We start from the raw sequence: 19233 nt of genomic DNA, 5'->3' as shown, positions 1-19233 counted from the left end.
TGTGCATGTATCACAAATATACACTACTGTTCAAAAGTGTGGAGTAAGATTTTTTTTTTTTTATAAATAAATACATTTATTCATTCAGGGCACATTCATTTGATGAAAAGTGACAGTAAAGACATTATAATGTTGCACAAATATTCAATTCCAAATAAATACTGTTCTTTTGTACTTCCTATTTATTAACAAATCCTGAAAAAAAAAAAGTTTCACAGTTTCCAGTAAAATATTAAGCAGCACAACTGTTTTCACCATTAATGATAACAATAAATGTTTCTTGAGCAGCAAACCATCATGAGATCATAAGAATGATTTCTGAAGGATCATGTGACACTGAAGACTGGAGTACTGATGCTAAGAATTCAGCTTTGCAACACAGGAATAAATTACACTTTAAAATACATTAAAATAGAACATGTTCTTTTAAATTGTAACAATATTTCACAATATAGTTGTTTTACCGTTTGCAGCATTGGTAAGCATAAGAGACCCCTTTCAAAAATATCTTACCAGCCTCAAACTTCTGAACGGTATGATGTATAATGGAAATTATAAGGTTAAAGTGCTTTCAGAACAAGGGTATTTTCATGAATGCCATGTTGGGGCAAGTTGTCACATTTGTTAAATGATGTAATTTTATAAAGTTTATTACTTGATTACTTACCTAATTTCTGAGCTAAAATGGTTTGGTTTTGTATGTTTACTTTTTTGTTTTAAATGTCTGTGGTTTTATGAATTTTTCATGAGTTTTGCCTTAGAAAATACTAAGTTTTATTAATAAGTTCCATTATTTAAATACATTTTGCTGAATAAAATAATAAATATTGATAGGATATAACACATTTTAAATGCAGATTGGTGGTGCAAGATAAAAAAGAAAAGAAAAACACTTTGTGTAGTATTTCTTAATTCAAAATATGTCTACTTGTCAGCATAAATGTCCATAAACAGCAGGTTCACATCATTGTGACAACTTACCCCATATAGTGCGATAACATCCCTGTTATAGAAGCAGATGTCAATATTCGTTCAGTATATTGAACAAAACTGTATATGTTTTGTTGAGCAATAAAATCTTCAATTTTGTTTCCTTGTTAACATTATAGTTAATACTTTGAAACTGTCTTTCAGTACTTACAGTACCCGATCCTTAGAAATATTCCCTGCTGTAACAACTGTGACAACTAGCCCCGGTCACACTTATTACATGTGAAAAGAATACCATGTGCGATGAGTTCATTAAATTAGGTTTATTTATGGAAGTTTTCTTGTACATAGTTCACCATGCAGTCTAACAATAGCTATTTATCCACGTCACGTAACACAAACAGGAACACGACCATGAAGTAATATGACATCGTTATACACCAGGGCTTGAACGTACAGTTTACATATTTACAGATGCCCATTCGTCATTCTCAGCCTTGCCACACGTCTGCTTTCTCACCGATCACAGGACACACGAGGGGGGTGAAGCAGTGTTTAACAAAATTTAGTAACTGCAAGGCACAAAATGTTTATACATTTCTTTGTTTATCAGGGAGTAAAAAAAAAGGTTTCGCATGCCACACAACATCACACAACCGTCGTGTTGCATAGAAACTGTGGCGCTACTTCAGTCGGCTAGAGAGAAACGTGAAGCATGTTTGATAACCTCCACGTGAGAGACCACGATGTCACGTCTCATTCGAGGCTGATTAGGACTACATTACTGATTGACGGGGCGACCCTCAAATAACATGCCTTAACGCTTAGGCATGAAACAGCTGAACCTGCTTAGATGTCGCTAGCTGGCTGATCAGGTTCAGTATCGTCAGGGATGTGATAGAAGAGGTTTATGTGTACTTTAGCGGTGTACTTTTAGACAGGGCCGGGATGGTGGAAGACTGCTGAGGTAGCTCAGTCTCGTGTGGAGCTTGAAGTGGTGGTCACCAGGAGGGCAAAGGTCACGGTTAAATAGTAAAGCAGTCAGGAGGAAGAGGATGATGGTGCTGAGGATGAAGGATTTAGATCTCTAAAGTGCCAGACTAATGGCCCATGCACTAACATCCATTTAGGTGTCCGCTCCAGACCCCACATCACTACCCACAGGTGGAGTGTCAGACCTCAGAGAGCCTCCACTGGGTCAGTCAGGGTTTACACACAGGTGTGGCGAGACTTCCAGAGAATCTCTACAAGAAAAACAGATTGATATAGTTAGTAAAATGGTAGTAACTGCAAACTCACAGATCTTAAATCCAGAACACAGATACACAGCATACTTATCGCTTAACAGTGCAAAAAAAATAAAATAATTATACATATATAATATATATATATATATGTGTGTGTGTGTGTGTGTATTTTTAATTTACACAAAACACAACATAACCTAAATCTAGTACATAATTAATATACATTTATATATACAATATAAAATATATACAAAACATATTGTATAAAATATATAAACAATCATATTTTATATCTATTATTTTCTCTCTTACTCTCTCAGATCTATTCATGTAATTAAATATAATTTAATTTAATTAAACATGGTTAAATATATAATTATAATAATATATTAAAATATAATATTTATTATATTATATGTAAATAAATAATACAAATTTAAATATATTTATATTTGTGTAAATATATATGCAAACTAATTATATACTGGATTTAAGTTATATTATTTATTGTTTTTTAATGCATCGATTTGTTTTTTTTATCAAAAACTTATACATTAATTATTGAATTAATTTCTATGAATTGCAATTAAGGCAATTCCACTTCTTGTCACTGCAATTCAACATCCTGTCTACAACTGAATTCAAAATCACTCTCACGGTACAGAAAGATGCTAAAAAAGATGTTATATGTGCAAGATGTTATATGACCAAGATATTATAAGTACAATAAAGCATTGCATTTGATTGTTATGTTTGTTAGTTTGGCTCAGGTCTTCTCTGTGTCATGTGACACTGCAGTGCATTTGACTGTGCAGTGTGAGCTGAACCCACAATGACCGCAGGGCTGACATGATAGTGTCTGTAGAGACAGATAGTTGGCTCTCTCTGCTGTTTACCGTGTCCCTGAAGCCTCGGGCGCTTGCTGAAATGTGTCCGACTCACCAACTACCAACAATCTTCAAGATGACCTTCCCTTTGTATCACATAACCGTCATCATTTCATCATTTATGTATGTGGTGGTTACACACCAAAACTTACATTTTCTTAGAAATATCTGCAAAGTGTTAGCTAGCCGCAGGGCTGTGCATCATTCAGAACTGCCTTCGAAATTTATGCTCATGAACTGAAAGGAAGCCAAGTCCTAAAAACCAATCCTGTACTAGCTCAAGTTTGTTTTCCATCTGTTAATTCCACCAGATTACAATGTGTCGTATATTGCTGCAGTCGGGAAATTTATTTGAGACTAAGAAAGCAGCGCTCTTTAAGTTTTCCATCTGCTGTATATGCTTTTCATCAAGAGAAATGATTGCCGACCGACACACGTTCATTATATCAGCCCTGCACTGATGAGGCCACAGCAGCGACTGAGAAAGAGACAGTAAGACAGAAAGGCAGAGAAAAATGGGAAGACAATTCCAAGGCTAACCCCACTGGATATATGGACCATGTTACGTAATGAATGCTTTTCAAACCAATTTACTGGTAAGGGAGTCATCATGTAGAAAGTACAGTGGCCTATAATTTAAACCATAAAACTGCCGGTCCAGACCAGGCATTTGCGTCATCGAGAAGTGAGCCTTTGGGTTTTTATCAAACAGAATTTCCCAAGCAACAAACAATGGAAAAACACAAAACAGGCTCATTTCAAAACACGCTACTAATAAATCACGCTAACGTGCAGTATGGAGAGCAATGGAAAATAGGGTTGTTTGCAATGTAACGCTTGACGTCGAAAAGACCCCGCGGCTATTTTTTAGCGGTGCGGCAGAAGTGGCCGGGAGGGAGAGGTTGTGTGTGTTGAAGCAAGTCCTATAGCACCTACCTTGACCTGAGGCCTGCTGCTGACTCTACTCCTTCCTGCAGATGAGCTATCTGTCTGCGGACCGCTGATCTGAGCCCTGCAGCCCTCCGCAACACCACCGCTGCTCTCTGACCTTGCCAGCTGGAAGAGAAAGAACAAGAGAAATGTTACCTTTATCATTTAGTCCTTTTTAAAAAAATTTTGGTTTGTAAAATTTGTTACTTTGATATTCAACTTTTTCCCCCTTTTTTAAATTAAATTCAATTGTTCTTTGAATTTTTAAAGCTTGAATTTCTGCGCCAAAAATATTACTAAACAAAACAGCAAAAATTATGATTGTTTGCAGACAGGTTTCACAAAATGAAATGAAATGAAATTAAATTAAATTAAATTTCAAATTAAGTATTAATATGTTTAATAATAAATATTACATTAAATTCAATTGTTCTTTGAATTTTTAAAGCTTGAATTTCTGCACCAAAAATGTTACTAAACAAAACAGCAAAAATTATGATTGTTTGCAGACAGGTTTCACAAAATTATTAAATTAAATTAAATTAAATTAAATTAAAAATAAAATTTTATTAAATTTCAAATTAAGTATTAATATGTTTAATAATAAATATTAAATTAAATTGTTCTTTGAATTTTTAAAACTTGCATTTCTGCACTAATAAAGTTACTAAACAAAACAGCAAAAATTATGATCGTTTGCAGACAGGTTTAACAAACACTTATCTTCCACTGGAAAAGTATTAACAGAAAAGTCAAGCTAAAAATGTCTTAATTTCCTCAAATGTTCTAAAATTAGCTGTCTTTGAATACTAAATTAGAATAACGAAAATATTTTAACATTAAAAAATATCTCCTATATAAAAACGTTTCACCTGTTTACATTTGTACCGTTGTTATATGATTTATTTGGCACTATTCACATATAATTGAATCAAAATGAATCTATACCAATAAAGTACAGTGAATTGAAACTGAAAAATTGAAAGAAAAAAGGCAGATAAAAAGAGATCAGAAGCAGAAAGAAACTTGAAAATATTGAGTTTGGGGGGGGGGTTGAAAAGATGAAGATTGTAATAGTTCCCTTTCTTTTTTCATATAAACCATCCAGCTATTTTAAATAAATCAATATGTCCATATGAGTACAAACACTGAAATTCAATTGATGACTTAAGTCAAATTAATTTTGTGTTTTCGGTCTCAATGATTAGCTGGAAAGTAGGAACTTAATTCGCCTGATATAAGGTCAAACGAAGATTTGCAGACAGAGTCGGAAGCAAGCAGGGAGAAGTTTGCATACGAAATAGAAAACTACTTAAAAAGAACACAAATACATGCTAATTCAGTCATGAAATTAAGTAATGATCCTCGCTGCATTCTTGCTTATGAATCATAATATAATCTGACTGATTATGATTATTCTGTTCTGTAGACCTTAAAATTTTAAATCTACGCCTGCAAATCCTTCTTCCATTAGCACTTCAGGGGAAAAGCGGCGGGGAGGGGTGAGAAGGGGCTGAGAGAATGAATAAAAATCCCCTCTTAAATATTTAGTCAACGAGATGAATTCAGCAGAAACGCACACCGCTCTCATTACAAGCAGATAGAGCATGGTGTAATGTCGAAACACACCTGCTTATGAGTCGACTTGGCTTCCTGTAGAGAGCGGCGCCCTTTCCCGACGTTCTTCTGTTTCATCAACTGTGAAGCAGGAGCCCTTTCATCGCTATCAGTCTTCCTTATCAGCGGACAGTTAATTTTGGGATTAATATAAAGGCTGCCATCCTCTTTTAAAGGATTTGTAGTGGAGCAAGAGACTCTTATCTTAGTCATTACAGGGGAAATATTGGATTCAAGCATTTTAGTATCTGCAAAACATTCAACAGTATCTATCGGGGTTTCACATGGTAAAGGATTAAGATAAGGTGCCTCATTATGGCACTCTGGCTGGCTACCAGCTACACTTCCTTGAGAAATACCATGTGCTTTTTGGTATTCATCGCAGCCCGGTGAAGGTGCTGGACTCGGGAAACCGAGGGGCTCTATTAGTTTGCCGCCGTGTCTCGTGGGCCGTTTGCTAATGGACATGCTGTAACAAAGAGGAGGGCCCAAGTACACTTCCTCGGTGCAGGCCTCGAAGAGCGGCTCCTCGTCACGGATATCTGGCGTACTCGAAAGGATCGGGGTGCTGCTCTTGTCCTCCGCGCAGGTGCTGACCTCTCCGCAGTCGCTGTCGTGCGAGGACAGCGACAGGTAGGAGTAGAAGTCGCCCTTGCGCAAATGGATAAGCCGATGGGAGTGCTCGAGGACCTTCTCTCTGATCTGAGACACAGACGTCGGGCTACACACCTCCGTTGGCTGCTCTGCCTGCGCCTCTTTGGTCTTCAGGGCCTCTGATGTCATGTCAATGATCTCCATCACAAAGTCATGGACACTGTCACTCTTGGCCTCTTCAGAGATGAAAGCAGGGTGGTTGCAGCTCTCTGAAGAGCTTTCTTGATGGTTCTCGTGGACGTCATTCAGAAAGGCGGCGAGTTGCTTCTGTCGGCTGTGAGCGTGTGCAGATAACCCTGAACACTCATCTATGGGAGAGATGGAGGGTGAGGGACGGTGGGAATTGTGACAGGGCAGCTCGCCTTTCAACTGCCCTTCCAAGGAGCTCAAGCTCAACTGTTCGCATGAGGATGGAGAGGTGGCGGTCACCATACCGCTTTTGACGCCGTTGACAGCATTCGCCACGTAACAGTTCTTAAACGATTCCCCTTTCTTGGTTAGCAGACTTCCCTCTTCCCTCAGCAGCTCGTCGTCTTCATCCTTGCCTTTGATGTGAGTGCTCTCGACATTCCCGTTCTCCATGTCATCCACGAAGTGGTTGATATAGCTCCTGGTGGCGTCTCTTCGGTTGCCATCCACCTCCCGTTGCCCGAGGCTCTCGTTTTTAGCATTAGTGTTGGCTTCCAAGAGTTTCAACGCGGACCGGCTGAGAAAGTGACGATCATTAGCGGTATTAACCGGTGACAGGATGTCTTTAGACATGGTGCCACACTGCAGCTCATCCACTAGATCTGCCTCATTTTTCTCTTTACTCTGAGATCTAGGCTTCATCCAGCTTTGAAACTCACCTTTTATATAATCCAGCCCAAGAGCGAGGGAACCTTCAATGTACTCCTCCTCTGAGGTTACACTGGAGTCGTCGTCTTTAATACCGAGCTCTTCTTCGGTGAGTGTCAGAGTGGAGCTGGAGAGAAGATCGCTGTCATCCTCGTCGTCAGTACAGGCTGAAGTGCAGGAAACGTTGACGACCATACTAATGCTTGCATCGGTCTCGTCGGTTTGTTGCTGGCTGCGGCAATTTTTACGGAAGGATGCGTTGGACTCTTCAACCACGCAGCGGTTCATTTGCACAGCTAGGTCCTCGGATGCCACGGACGAGTCCTCGGTGCTGCTCAGCTCCGTCAGGGAGGCTGCCGAGCTCTCGTTAATGGAGGAGGGAGCTCCAGCCGAGCGTGACCCACGCCACAGCGAGCTGCTCTGGAGTGTTACGTCAGAGACGCTACGCGTCATATTCATTGCAAGAGGGCTTTGGATGTTCTCAAGGCGTTTTAGAAGTTCAAGAGTTCTTCTGCTGAGTTCCCCTGTGGGCTCCACAGTCGATTCAACATCCCTCAGACTTTCTTTACTGCCCACGTCCTCTGTGCTCTTACATGGAGTGAGCCAACTTTCCAGGGAAGTGCTACGAGTCAGTGCCTCTTTGCTTGATGGAAATAACTCTCCTACTGCGAAAAGAGAATCAAGGGAAGACCCCTGGGATAGCTGTGTGAACTCCTTTTGGAGCTTTCGGTGTGTAGTCACCCTCTCTTCATCTCCGCTCATGTTGAGATATTTGTCGTTAGCCTCTTGGCTTAGCCCAAAGCCGTTGGCATGAATCTTCATTGGCTCCTTGCGGTGTTTCTTCCTGCTTTCTCCACCATCTTCTCTCTTCTTTCTCATGATATGCCATTGCTGGTCTCTCTGCCCAATGGTAAGACTGCCACCATATTCTGCACACTTGTTGGCACGCTCCAAAACTCTGTCTATGTCTTCATCTGACACTCTGTCTCCATCTTCTCTGTTAGGAGAGGTGAGAGTAACACAAACTTTCGGATAATCGCTCTGGAACAACAGGCAAACCTCAGAGTTACCTGTGGTCTCCATGTCCCCTTCACTAACTATCCCACTTTCGCTCTCCGATCTCCTGGCTGAATCCGATAGCAGCCCCTGCTTCCCTTTCAACAGGTCTCCCAGGATATCAGGTAAGGATTCGGCTGAGGAGAAGGAGGAATCCATGCTCTGGCGCTTCAAAAGTGACTGTTGGGATTTGGTTGATGATGATTTGTGATTATATTGGGGTTGTTGGTAGAGTTCAACTTTATGCAGACTGTACACCTGATAAACACGAGAAGATTCTGGATTCAGTTCTGCAGAGCTCAAGGCTGCTGCGCACCGTGTGTCATTTGGGGAATTAAGGTGTGATTTAGATCCGGGCTTTTGCTCATCTTCACAGTCCTGTGTATCCAGATCGCAGATAGTCATGTCCATTTCGTCCCACTCCCAAGAGTCTTCTGTCTGGCCATGGAGCTCCATGAGAGAAGGCTCAATGAGGTTCTCAGGGACCTGAAAAAGGGAGAGAAAAAAGACATCAGGGGCAAAGAAATACTTGGTTGGACTTTTAATAAGATCAAATGCAAAGTTAATCTATGACAAATACATTTTGCTTAGATGTGGGCATTCAGCACAGGGCATAATTACACAAATTGCTTTGCTTCTTGTTCAAGCAGGAAGAGTCTATTTATAAGATCCTCTTTATCTCATTAATCTAATAACCTGGCAAATCTAACACTTGCTTTGTATGTCATATATCCCATAAAATGAATTTTTATTAGATTTCTGTTTATTCTCTTTCTGCTGATGAGGAAAATACTAATGCACAGGCTTGGATCACTAGTGCATGATAAAAACCCTCAACTGTGAGAACAATCAATCAGTCTAATCAAATCAAAATAATTTCAGTTAGCTGCCTCAGCTAACATTTGTACCCCGACTGCAGCACATAACATTTTAATCAGATAGACTAATTATAACCTTTAGCTATGCAATTACAAAAGTAATTTTGCCATTTTCTAGAATGTTAAACAAGACTGTCTAGTATGGCCTGAGATTTTTGACTGAATAGCGGGCATTGTGTCTGCTACACTATTCAGCTTGAGAGTGAAATCATGTAATAACTTGACAGTGTCAATTAAAGCTCTTCTGAAACCTTTTTCCTTTTAACAGTCACTCTTTCACTGGTTTACCACTCCCTTAAGAGCAGGTGAAAGTTAACTTAAAAACCATTATGTCTTTCGTTGACCTTCAAACAGAATTCATGATATTCTTAAAAAAAAATCCTCCTAAAAATGAAAGAGTAACGATTGGATTTTTTTTCAGACACCAGACTTGTTGTGAGCAAGGACTCCTGAAGCATTCAACAGTCAGCTATTTCATCATCTCACAAAGTGTACTGTATTCACAAAAACAAACTCTCCCTATTATTTTTCTTTTCCTTTCTTCTGCGCCCGCAAAAAGTGAAATTGCACTTCAGCCCCGCAAGGTCAAGCTGAGCGAGGGGCGAGTAATTTGTCTTCCCCGTGTAAGTGAGTGGACGCTCACAAACAGGTTGCTGGGCTTTTCTGCGTGAAGCACGCAGCCTCCCCAGAGCCCTGCTGCTGCCATGCAGGAATGCACAACATCTGCATGACAAAAGGCGAAGTCTAGCCCTCGGCCCACTCCCCCGTTTAACACGCACTGTAACGGTCCCACACATACAATAAGAGACTAGTTAAGGGTTCCGTTTTCAGGATGGGAAGTCTTTTTATACGGCAGTGAACACGGTATGTGCACATGTTATGTCCTTTAAGAGACTACTTCCTCCCTTTCAGTGCAGGATGGGGACACAGGATCGAGCTATTTCATTGCTATTGGTTACTCAATATACATTAAGAACAGTCAGTTATTTCTGGCAGCGTCTGTAATCGATTGAGTTCACAGTACAGTGAGTATCTGGGGAGCGCATCTAGCCACTGTCCTCTTACTATGTGTATTCAAGAATAATATGTGGCCACTTTCCCTGCCTTATACATCATTCTTATTGCACTGTTACAGCGGCGCTGCACTATATTATTGGAACTAGTGTATTTCTGCTTAACAAATGGTTCTGGACAGCTTTCTTTGAGCATAGCAACATGTAAGGAGATCTTCAAAAAGCCAATTCAATGGGTTCAATAAAATAGAACGTTGATTTTCAGAATTATAATTGCATTAGGAAGGAGTCTCCTTACTGATACAGTATTTAAATGTATTGTCAAAGATTAAGACATTTTTATACAAAATACTGCAAAATAACTGCATTAAGGACATGATGGATGCCCACTATCTAACATAGTAAGGACTATGTGTCAATAACACAGCATACTACCTTAGGATGAATATACATCCTGTTTTTTCTAAATTGCCAAAAATGTCTGGGTTTGTTTTTCTATTGACATGCTCTCATACATACATACAGTATGTGCAATTGCATGACTTTGACCGTTCTCTGTGGATCCCACCTTCTCGCATGCCATAATTGGTTGATTATGTACAATCCCTCCACACTATTGGTCAAACTATTTTTCAGTCATTACATTCAGCAATTTACACTATCTGCACTGTTATAGCACTGTACCATACATATTTAAATTACACAATTTACTTATAGACTGCACATTTTTTAGCATTATGGAAAATAGGAGGCAAACAATTTTGTTTAATTAAAGGAGGTGTTTGTGTGTATTTGCAAGACGGGAAATTGCATCATGCAAATAGTATTTTTTGAGCTTGTTTGCACCGATTTGCATAATTCCTTTAGTGAATTAGATGATAAATAATGCAAACAGAGCACACAACTACTTTTTAAAAAACCATATACAATACACAGTATGCATTCTAGTCACAGTATGCATTCTAGCAACTCCACCACAAACACAATTAAACCGTCCATAGTGTGGATATCGAGACGGCACTACCTGTGCATGCACCACCCTGTTTATATTCACCACGTATGTTATCTTGTTTACTTGTAACTGTAGTGTAAAGCATATGTGACCTGGTCTCTGCCCAGTGAGCGTTTCAGTCTGGTCTGCCACTGAAGGACCTGCATGACGATGGCTTCCCAACGTCTCTCCAGGTTGACCTGCAGCAGCTGCAGCGACTGGCGCTCTGCCTCTGAGCTCTGCTGTTCAGGCCCGTCCAGCAGCCTCTGACAGAGCCTCAGCACGGAGGAAATGCCCTTCCGTCTGCCCCGCACCTCCATACACAGAGCCTGCAGAGACAGGAGCAGGTCAGTCCTCTCATGCACTCATAGACTGTGTTAGTAAACAGGGTTTAACATCCCTGTCATCAGGTTAAGGGCAGGGTTCATGTGTTAATGCCAGAGAATTTGATGAAAGAAAGCTTAACTTTGACTTAACTCTAAAAGCTTAACTTTGAAACTGCAGTTTGTGAACATACAAGCTACTGATAATGTAAAGAAGTTAAAACTACAGCCAAGAACAAACCAAAATAATAAAACTAAACATTCTAAATGACAGAAAGGAATTTAAAAAATATTGATTAAAAGCTGTATTACAAAAAACTAAATTGAACTAAAACACTGATAGAAATGAAAATAAAAACATTTATGAAAAGCTGTTTAAAAAAATAAATGAGACTATGAAACACTCTAAATGATATAAATTAATATAGCAATAATTTTTATAAAACAAACCTTAATAATAAAACTAAAAACACAATAATTGATAGACATGAATGCAAAAAAAAAACAATTGATAAAAAACTGTATTAAAAACCTAAATAATATATCTAAAACATTGATAGAAATGAATACAAAAAAACATTTATCGAAAGATGTATAAAGGAAATAAATAATAAATCTAAAAACAGTGATATAAATTAATAAAAAATAGAAAAAAGATAAAGATGTACAGTATACAAATAAAATGAAACTAAAAACTGATAGAAATGAATACAAAAGAAAAAAATTTATAAAAGTAACTTTTGCTACAAAAGACAAAATTAAAGTACAGTAAATTGCTACAAAAAGACAAAATTAATGCTGTGCATTAATTGATAATTAATGATGCAAATGAATCAGTGAATCATTTTTTTGGAGCTGGTTCATTGACATGAACAGTTCAAATTGAACAATTTGCTATAACGAATCAGATTAGTTTGTGGAAGCTTTTTTACATTTTGCTTTAAATTCTGTTTGGAACGAATGACGCAGAAATTCAATTTAAAAAATATTTTTTTATTATTACAGAATACTTACAAAATGTCACTCAGGGACTTCTGAAAACATTACTGACTTTTATTAAAAAGAATCAAACAAACTGATTAAAATGAAACGAATCAATAAAATGAATCAGACTCTCCAGAGTTACTTGAACAATGGAGAGAGATGTTCTAAAGCATTTCTAGAACACATTTACATAAGACTCTTCTTATAAGGTCTTATACACAATGCAAAGTAACAAAAATAGTGAGAATCACACTACACCTGTTGGTGCAAAAACCCTTTGCTACACAAAAACACTGAGCTACAAAAAATATAGCAGTCTATAAAAATATCTTTCAATGAACTATTCTCCACCATTTGCCACAACTGCAACATAGGGTTTATTGCTAGCCATGCATGTGAACTCACAGAGCCACTCAGAGTTTCTGTGGCATGAATGAACATAGTGAATGAAGAGAGAGAGACAGATAGAATGACACTGAGAGAGAAAGAGAGACTCATGTGTGCTTGATGAGGTCTCCACAACAATTCAGCCTGTCAGGAGCGTGTAAATCACATCCCTCTCTCCCCATAAACACGACAGAATTAAATATTTAAAGGGCAAAGCTGCACTCCCATGCTTCAGTGTCCAGCTATGACACTTGTTTAATGAAACCGCCAGAGCATATAGACTCTCCCAAAGACGACCACGCCGGTGCACAGACCACATACACACATTTTGGAGGGGCTGAAGGTATTCTGACACTCTCTCACCTGCACCAAAATATGCAGCGGCAGCTTTGCGAAGAGACGGCGCTACTCCATGTGCATTAAGGGACGAAAACATTCAGAGAACAATTTATGCAAATCCCGCCAGCCCCGAAAAGCACCGCCTTACATTTTCTGTACGTTTTTCAATAAATATTAAACACCATTACATTTCACCATTACATTTAAATTGGATTTTATTTTTCCTGGAGTGCTCGGCTCCTCTGTTTTAGCATATTTCCCTCTCCCGTGTCTTTTAAACAGGTAATGAGACTGTAAAATGCAAGGAGAGGAGGCCGAGGAGCGAACGCGCTGATAGAGTTGAAACTCTGACAGACAGAAACGTGGGAGGTGATGGAAAACTGGCACTCAAATGGACACTTTTTTTTTAATGGTGTACGGTGTCTGGGAAATGTAGTGGCCTGGTCTCTTAAAGACACATGTAAATATTTGATGGTAAAATAGCTCGTCTCAGTCAAAGTTAGACTTGTAGATGTCGTTCCGCCTGTAGTCTCAGCTTCTGATGCAAGCACAAAAAACAGGAAAGCTAGGTGAAATAGGCAATATTATTCTCCCACTGCATGTTAGAAAGACTTCACCACATGGTAATAGACTGGACAGAGTAGTTTGTCTTATTTTCCAGCTAAAACATCTACAAATTCTTAAAACAAGATCAATTTATTTGAGAAGCAGCACTGCATAAAATATTAAGACTTGTTTTTATAGATTGTCTCTTTAATACGAGTGTATTTTGTCTTACGACACTGGCAGATTTTTAGGACATGTTTTAAGTATAAACAAGTTAAGTGCAAAAACCTGCCAGTGCAGTAAGAAAAAATATACTCCTATAAAACAGACAATCTATGAAAACATGTCTTCATATCATATAAAGTGAATTATTTATCTAGTTTTAAGGACTTTTAGATATTTTTACTGAAAAAAGGTTTTAAAAGACTAATTAAAGGGGACATGGGGATGAAATGACTCGGTCTCTAAACTATAACTTCACCCTTCAGATATGTCAATAAAATACAGGTGACAATGTTCAATCAGGTGCCCTCGGATTAAAAACATGAGCACAAAACATTAGACTACATCATTGCACAATGAGGTTTCAGGCATCCAAATCACCAGAAATATGATGCTGTTTCTGCATTACTGGGTCTTATAAACTGATTGGGTCTTATTGAGGAAGAGGAACAGTGCAGTATAGTGCGCCAATATTTGCTAAAAAGCTTTTCCAAACACACAGTGCAGTGAGTAAGCTGTTTTTCCTCCAGTATGTGAGTCCACACAATGACTCCATTTCAGACACACAAACCAGCACTGAGACTGAAACGCTGGCAGGGGGCCAGTGGGCCCTAGTGCCTCAGTCAGATATCAAAACACCCAGAGACAGAACAGCTTATTGTGAAAGAAAAATCACAAATGAATCAGAAGTGTCTCGATTGTTTCTCCTAGAAAGCAATGAGACAAAACGGAGTTTCCAGTTTCACAACACATCTCAGTAATGTGCAGACATCTTCATATGTGACCCTGGATAAATAAGCTTTCCATTGGTGTATGGTTTGTTAGGATAGGACAATATTTGGCCGAGATACAACTATTTGAAAATCTGGAATCTGAGGGTGCAAAAAAATCAAAATATTGAGAAAATCGCCTTTAAAGTTGTCCAAATGTTCAGTTCTTAGCAATGCATATTACTAATCAAAAATTAAGTTTTAATATATTTACAGTAGGAAATTTAATTCCATTAATTTAATTCCATAAAGTATCTTTATGGAACATGATCTTTACTTAATATCCTAATGATTTTTGGCATAAAAGAAAAATCAATAATTTTGACCCATACAATGTATTTTTGGCTATTGCGACTTAAGACTGGTTTTGTGCTCCAGGGTCACATATGAATGCAAACATTTCTCATCAAATTTTCTCAAAACCAATGATCTGAGCTGCTTCACACATTAAAACAGTTTACAACTCAAAACTCTTACTATATGTCAAATATTGCTGTATTTCTGACTGAATACGAATTGAATTCGTATTTGCATTCAAAGCCACTGTAAAATGCAGAACATGCACAACGGTGACTGTAAATACTCTAATAAATGTATTGAGCAACTTTAAATAACCAACAATTAGACCAGTAAACTACAAACCTTGCAGATGAATTGCTTTTTCAAATGATCAGCAACAAAAACTAAAATGGAAACTGAATGACTTGGAACATAAGTTGGAAAAAAAAAGACTAATCAAAAATATATTTTCATGCAGTAGTAACAAAAGTAAATCAGAATATAATTAACTATAATGTAATGATCTAGTTTTCGTTTTTGATGCATGATATAATATAACATTTTACAACCAACCTGCATTACAAATAAAAATGTCACTAGACAGCAATAACACTAAATTTAGCAAAGAAATGTAATTAATAATACAAATTAGCACATGGACTTTGGCAGCCTAGAAAGTACAACATTAAATTTAATAAAACTACATAAACCGAAACGAACAATGATGGAGTGAAACCAAAAGAAATAAAAATCTATATAAAAAATTCCAAACTACAATAATCCTGAATTTTTGGAAGTCCACTTCACATAAAACGGCCTCTGGGGAGTATTCTGAGAAACAAAACATAAAAACTGTAAGAACAGACGAGATTGCGGACCCATCATCTATCAGGTGCTTTTTAATAAAGCTATCAGCGGATCTGCCGCCTGGCGTCGTTCTTAGGCACTAACACAATCTCCAGAACGGCAGGACGACTATTCTCTCTCGTCTCACTCCCCTGGCTGTTATCGTGTGGCTAAATCCATCTGGTGTACAGTATTAATCTACAGGTCTCTCGCTATCAGAGTCTGTAATCACACCTGAGGCGGAGAGCCGAGCCGTGAAGATGCATGTGTATTACACAGACCTCCCAAGAGTGTTCCTCCAAAAAACTGCTTATCTCTTTATTCAGCACAAAATGAGAACAGACCGTGCCTCCATCCAGACGCAGCCTAGAGCCTTTAAACTCCAATTCCCCATCTCTCCCTCCCACTTAATTTCATTAAAATCTAAGCCTTATGATATTCTGACATTTTTTTTCCGTGCGAGAAGAGTTTAAATGACGCGTGCACCGGCGCTGACGTGCTTTCCGGAGGATTAGAAAAAAAGCCAGAGGCCAGGCTCTGCTCTTTCGTTTTCGGGGGTATTTGTTTCTCGTTCTCCGGCGGGAAAACGAGCGCACACTTCATCTCGCTCTTTACAGCTGCAGCAATTTTAACATTTTCAATTAATCTCGGTGAGATTGAGGAGCGGGGCCCCAAATCCCCTACAGTGACGGCAAGGACACGGCGACGGAGCTCTGACAGTGACCCAGTGGATATTCAATCAATTACCATTAATTAGAAATCTCTGATTAATTCTATTTGTTGATTAAGTCAATTAAAACCACAAGCACTTGTTATCGCAAATGAGTATAACGAATTCATGTCGGCCATTTGTTCCCCCTCGGCTCCGAGCGGCTTGAGTTTCATCAACGGCTGTCAGTCGAGGCCTCGTTCCCGCGACGCGCTAATAGAGAGAAATCGTACCGCAGTGAGCGGATAGACAATAAAAGCAAACCTAACCAACCGAAATTCGATGTCAGCAGACTGATGCTAGTCATATAATACAGGAAAATGAAGGATCCTGTTTTGCATTCTGCTTGACGTGCTTGTTATTTCAAATACGTCTGAATTAGCCGAGTCTGAAATGCATTGGTTTGAGTCGGGCTGTCGGTGACCTTCCATAAAGCTTGTCGTTAAAGAAAGCTTATTTTTAATTATTTTTCCCCTTTAAGACAAAAAACTGACAGTGTTTTCGAAATGAGACTAATGTGTTACGAACAGCAGACGCGCTAAGGCAAACAAATGGCAGCAAAGTGATAACATTGCCATCAATGGGGACATTTTCTCATTAGCGCCTGTAAATGAAAGCAAGCGGCATGGACATATAATGAAAAATACGACTATGCGTGCAAGTGTGTGTGTGTGTGTAATGAACAGGCCTGTCACCTGTCTGCTCCCCATTACTCGCTGATGAGACGCTAACTCTGCGTTTGGCGCTCTCGCGCGCCTGTCCCAGAACTGACTTAATGCGGTTAGCACTTGCCAAAGAACAGGAGTTCCTTATTCCTAATCATGGAGAAAGTATTGATATTATATCTGCGCCGTCACATTCAATCAGCCGGACGGGACCCAGAGGATGAGGCCCCGGGGCCCCACGCTGCGGCGAGCTGATCAAAGGTCCTGGGGAGAGACGTGGAGATGGACTCGAACGCTGCTTGCCGCACATATTCAGTCTGGCTTCCATTTAGTCTAATTCTCCCGTGAAATTCCTTTAATGGGAACGTGGTTTGGAGTCGGAGGTGTTTTGAAAGGCTCCCGGTGCTGCTCGAAATGACACAGCGATCTTTGAAAAAGATGACAATAGCTAAGACAAAGAAGATGGTCTAGTAGGCTATGGGTATTAGTGGCGTTTCCTACATCGACTATGCCTATGGCTCAATACTATATACAAACTTCAGCATATAAATTCCACAATGTTTATGCTACAGAAACGAATAATACCCCAAATCATGTGATTTTTTTTTTATGTGATCATTTTTTAAAATCTATTAGATTGATGATTTTCACCTCATAGACAATATTGTTCACACCATAAAATATATACACAAAAAGTGTATCAATCAATTTGTAACTAAATTTTAGATAGATAGATGGGGTATGTGGGTAAGCATTTTTTTATGCTCATCAAGGCTGCATTTATATTATTTCTAGTGCTGTCAAACGATTAATCACGATTAATCGCATCCAAAATAAAAGCATCACATTCACATAATACATGTTTGTGCACTGTGTATATGTATTATGTATATATATATAAATACACACACATACAGTATATATTTACATGTATTTACATGTCTGTATTTATATAATTTATATTATAAATACATATTTAATATATAAACATATTTTTTTTCCAAAAATATATAGATGCATGTGTGTGTATTTATATATACATAATAAATATACACAGTACACATACATACATTATGTAAACAAAAACTTTTATTTTGGATGCGATAAATCGCGATTAATCGTTTGACAGCACTAATTATTTCAATATTATTAAATATTACAATTTAAAATAACTGTTTTCTATTTTAATATATTATAAAACATAATTTATTCCTGTGATGCGATGCTGAATTTTCAGCATCATTACTCCAGTCTTCAGTGTCACACGATCCTTCAGAAACCATTCTAATAGGCTGATTTGCTGCTTTCTTATTATTATCAATGTTGAAAACAGTTGTGCTGCTTAATATTTTAGTGGAAACTGATGCATTTTTGTTCAGGATCCTTTGATGATAATAAGTTCAAAATAACAGTATTTATTTGTAATAGAAATCTTCTGTAACGTTAAAAATGTGTCAGTTTTGATTAATTTAATGCTGTCTTGCTGAATAAAAGTACTAATTTCTTTTCTTTAGAACGGTAGTAAAAAGTCACCTTATAAATACAGGTGCATCTCAATAAATTAGAATGTCGTGGAAAAGTTCATTTATTTCAGTAATTCAACTCAAATTGTGAAACTCGTGAATTAAATAAATTCAATGCACACAGACTGAAGTAGTTTAAGTCTTTGGTTCTTTTAATTGTGATGACTTTGGCTCACATTTAACAAAAACCCACTAATTCACTATCTCAACAAATTAGAATATGGTGACATGCAACACCTGCAAAGGTTTCCTGAGCCTTCAAAATGGTCGAAGTATACTAATTTGTTGAGATAGTGAATTGGTGGGGTTTTGTTAAATGTGAGCCAAAATCATCACAATTAAAAGAACCAAAGACTTAAACTACTTCAGTCTGTGTGCATTGAATTTATTTAATACACGAGTTTCACAATTTGAGTTGAATTACTGAAATAAATGAACTTTTCCACGACATTCTAATTTATTGAGATGCATCTGTATATCAGATATAAGAAAGCATAACATTCCTGACGCCTTAAATTCCGTCTAGGTAGGAAGCTCACTAGGTTTTGAAACAGAGCTTCTATTTATAGAGATAACAAATCTTCAGATTTCCAGCTCAGG

The 19233-nt window shown here is 38.1% G+C and overlaps 1 protein-coding gene across 4 annotated transcripts in view; it reads right to left on the bottom strand.

The window, feature by feature from the left end:
* Window positions 1–1249: 1249 nt before the first annotated feature.
* LOC107586580 (A-kinase anchor protein 6-like) overlaps window positions 1250–19233 on the bottom strand; it is a 148803-nt gene continuing 130819 nt past the window's right edge. For all 4 annotated transcript variants that reach the window (XM_016274008.1, XM_016274007.1, XM_016274009.1 and 1 more), the window contains 4 exons: window positions 11154–11369; window positions 5624–8644; window positions 4001–4120; window positions 1250–2174 (listed from right to left, as the gene is read on the bottom strand). In XM_016274008.1, the coding sequence (XP_016129494.1) occupies window positions 2133–2174; window positions 4001–4120; window positions 5624–8644; window positions 11154–11369 (3399 nt within the window). In that variant the 3' untranslated portion in view covers window positions 1250–2132. The remainder of the gene's footprint in view (window positions 2175–4000; window positions 4121–5623; window positions 8645–11153; window positions 11370–19233) is intronic.

Source organism: Sinocyclocheilus grahami, unplaced genomic scaffold (assembly GCF_001515645.1).
Source record: "Sinocyclocheilus grahami isolate Dianchi unplaced genomic scaffold, SAMN03320097.WGS_v1.1 scaffold84.1, whole genome shotgun sequence".
Classification (NCBI taxonomy): Eukaryota; Metazoa; Chordata; class Actinopteri; order Cypriniformes; family Cyprinidae; genus Sinocyclocheilus; species Sinocyclocheilus grahami.
This window is presented reverse-complemented; position numbering and strand designations above follow the sequence as displayed.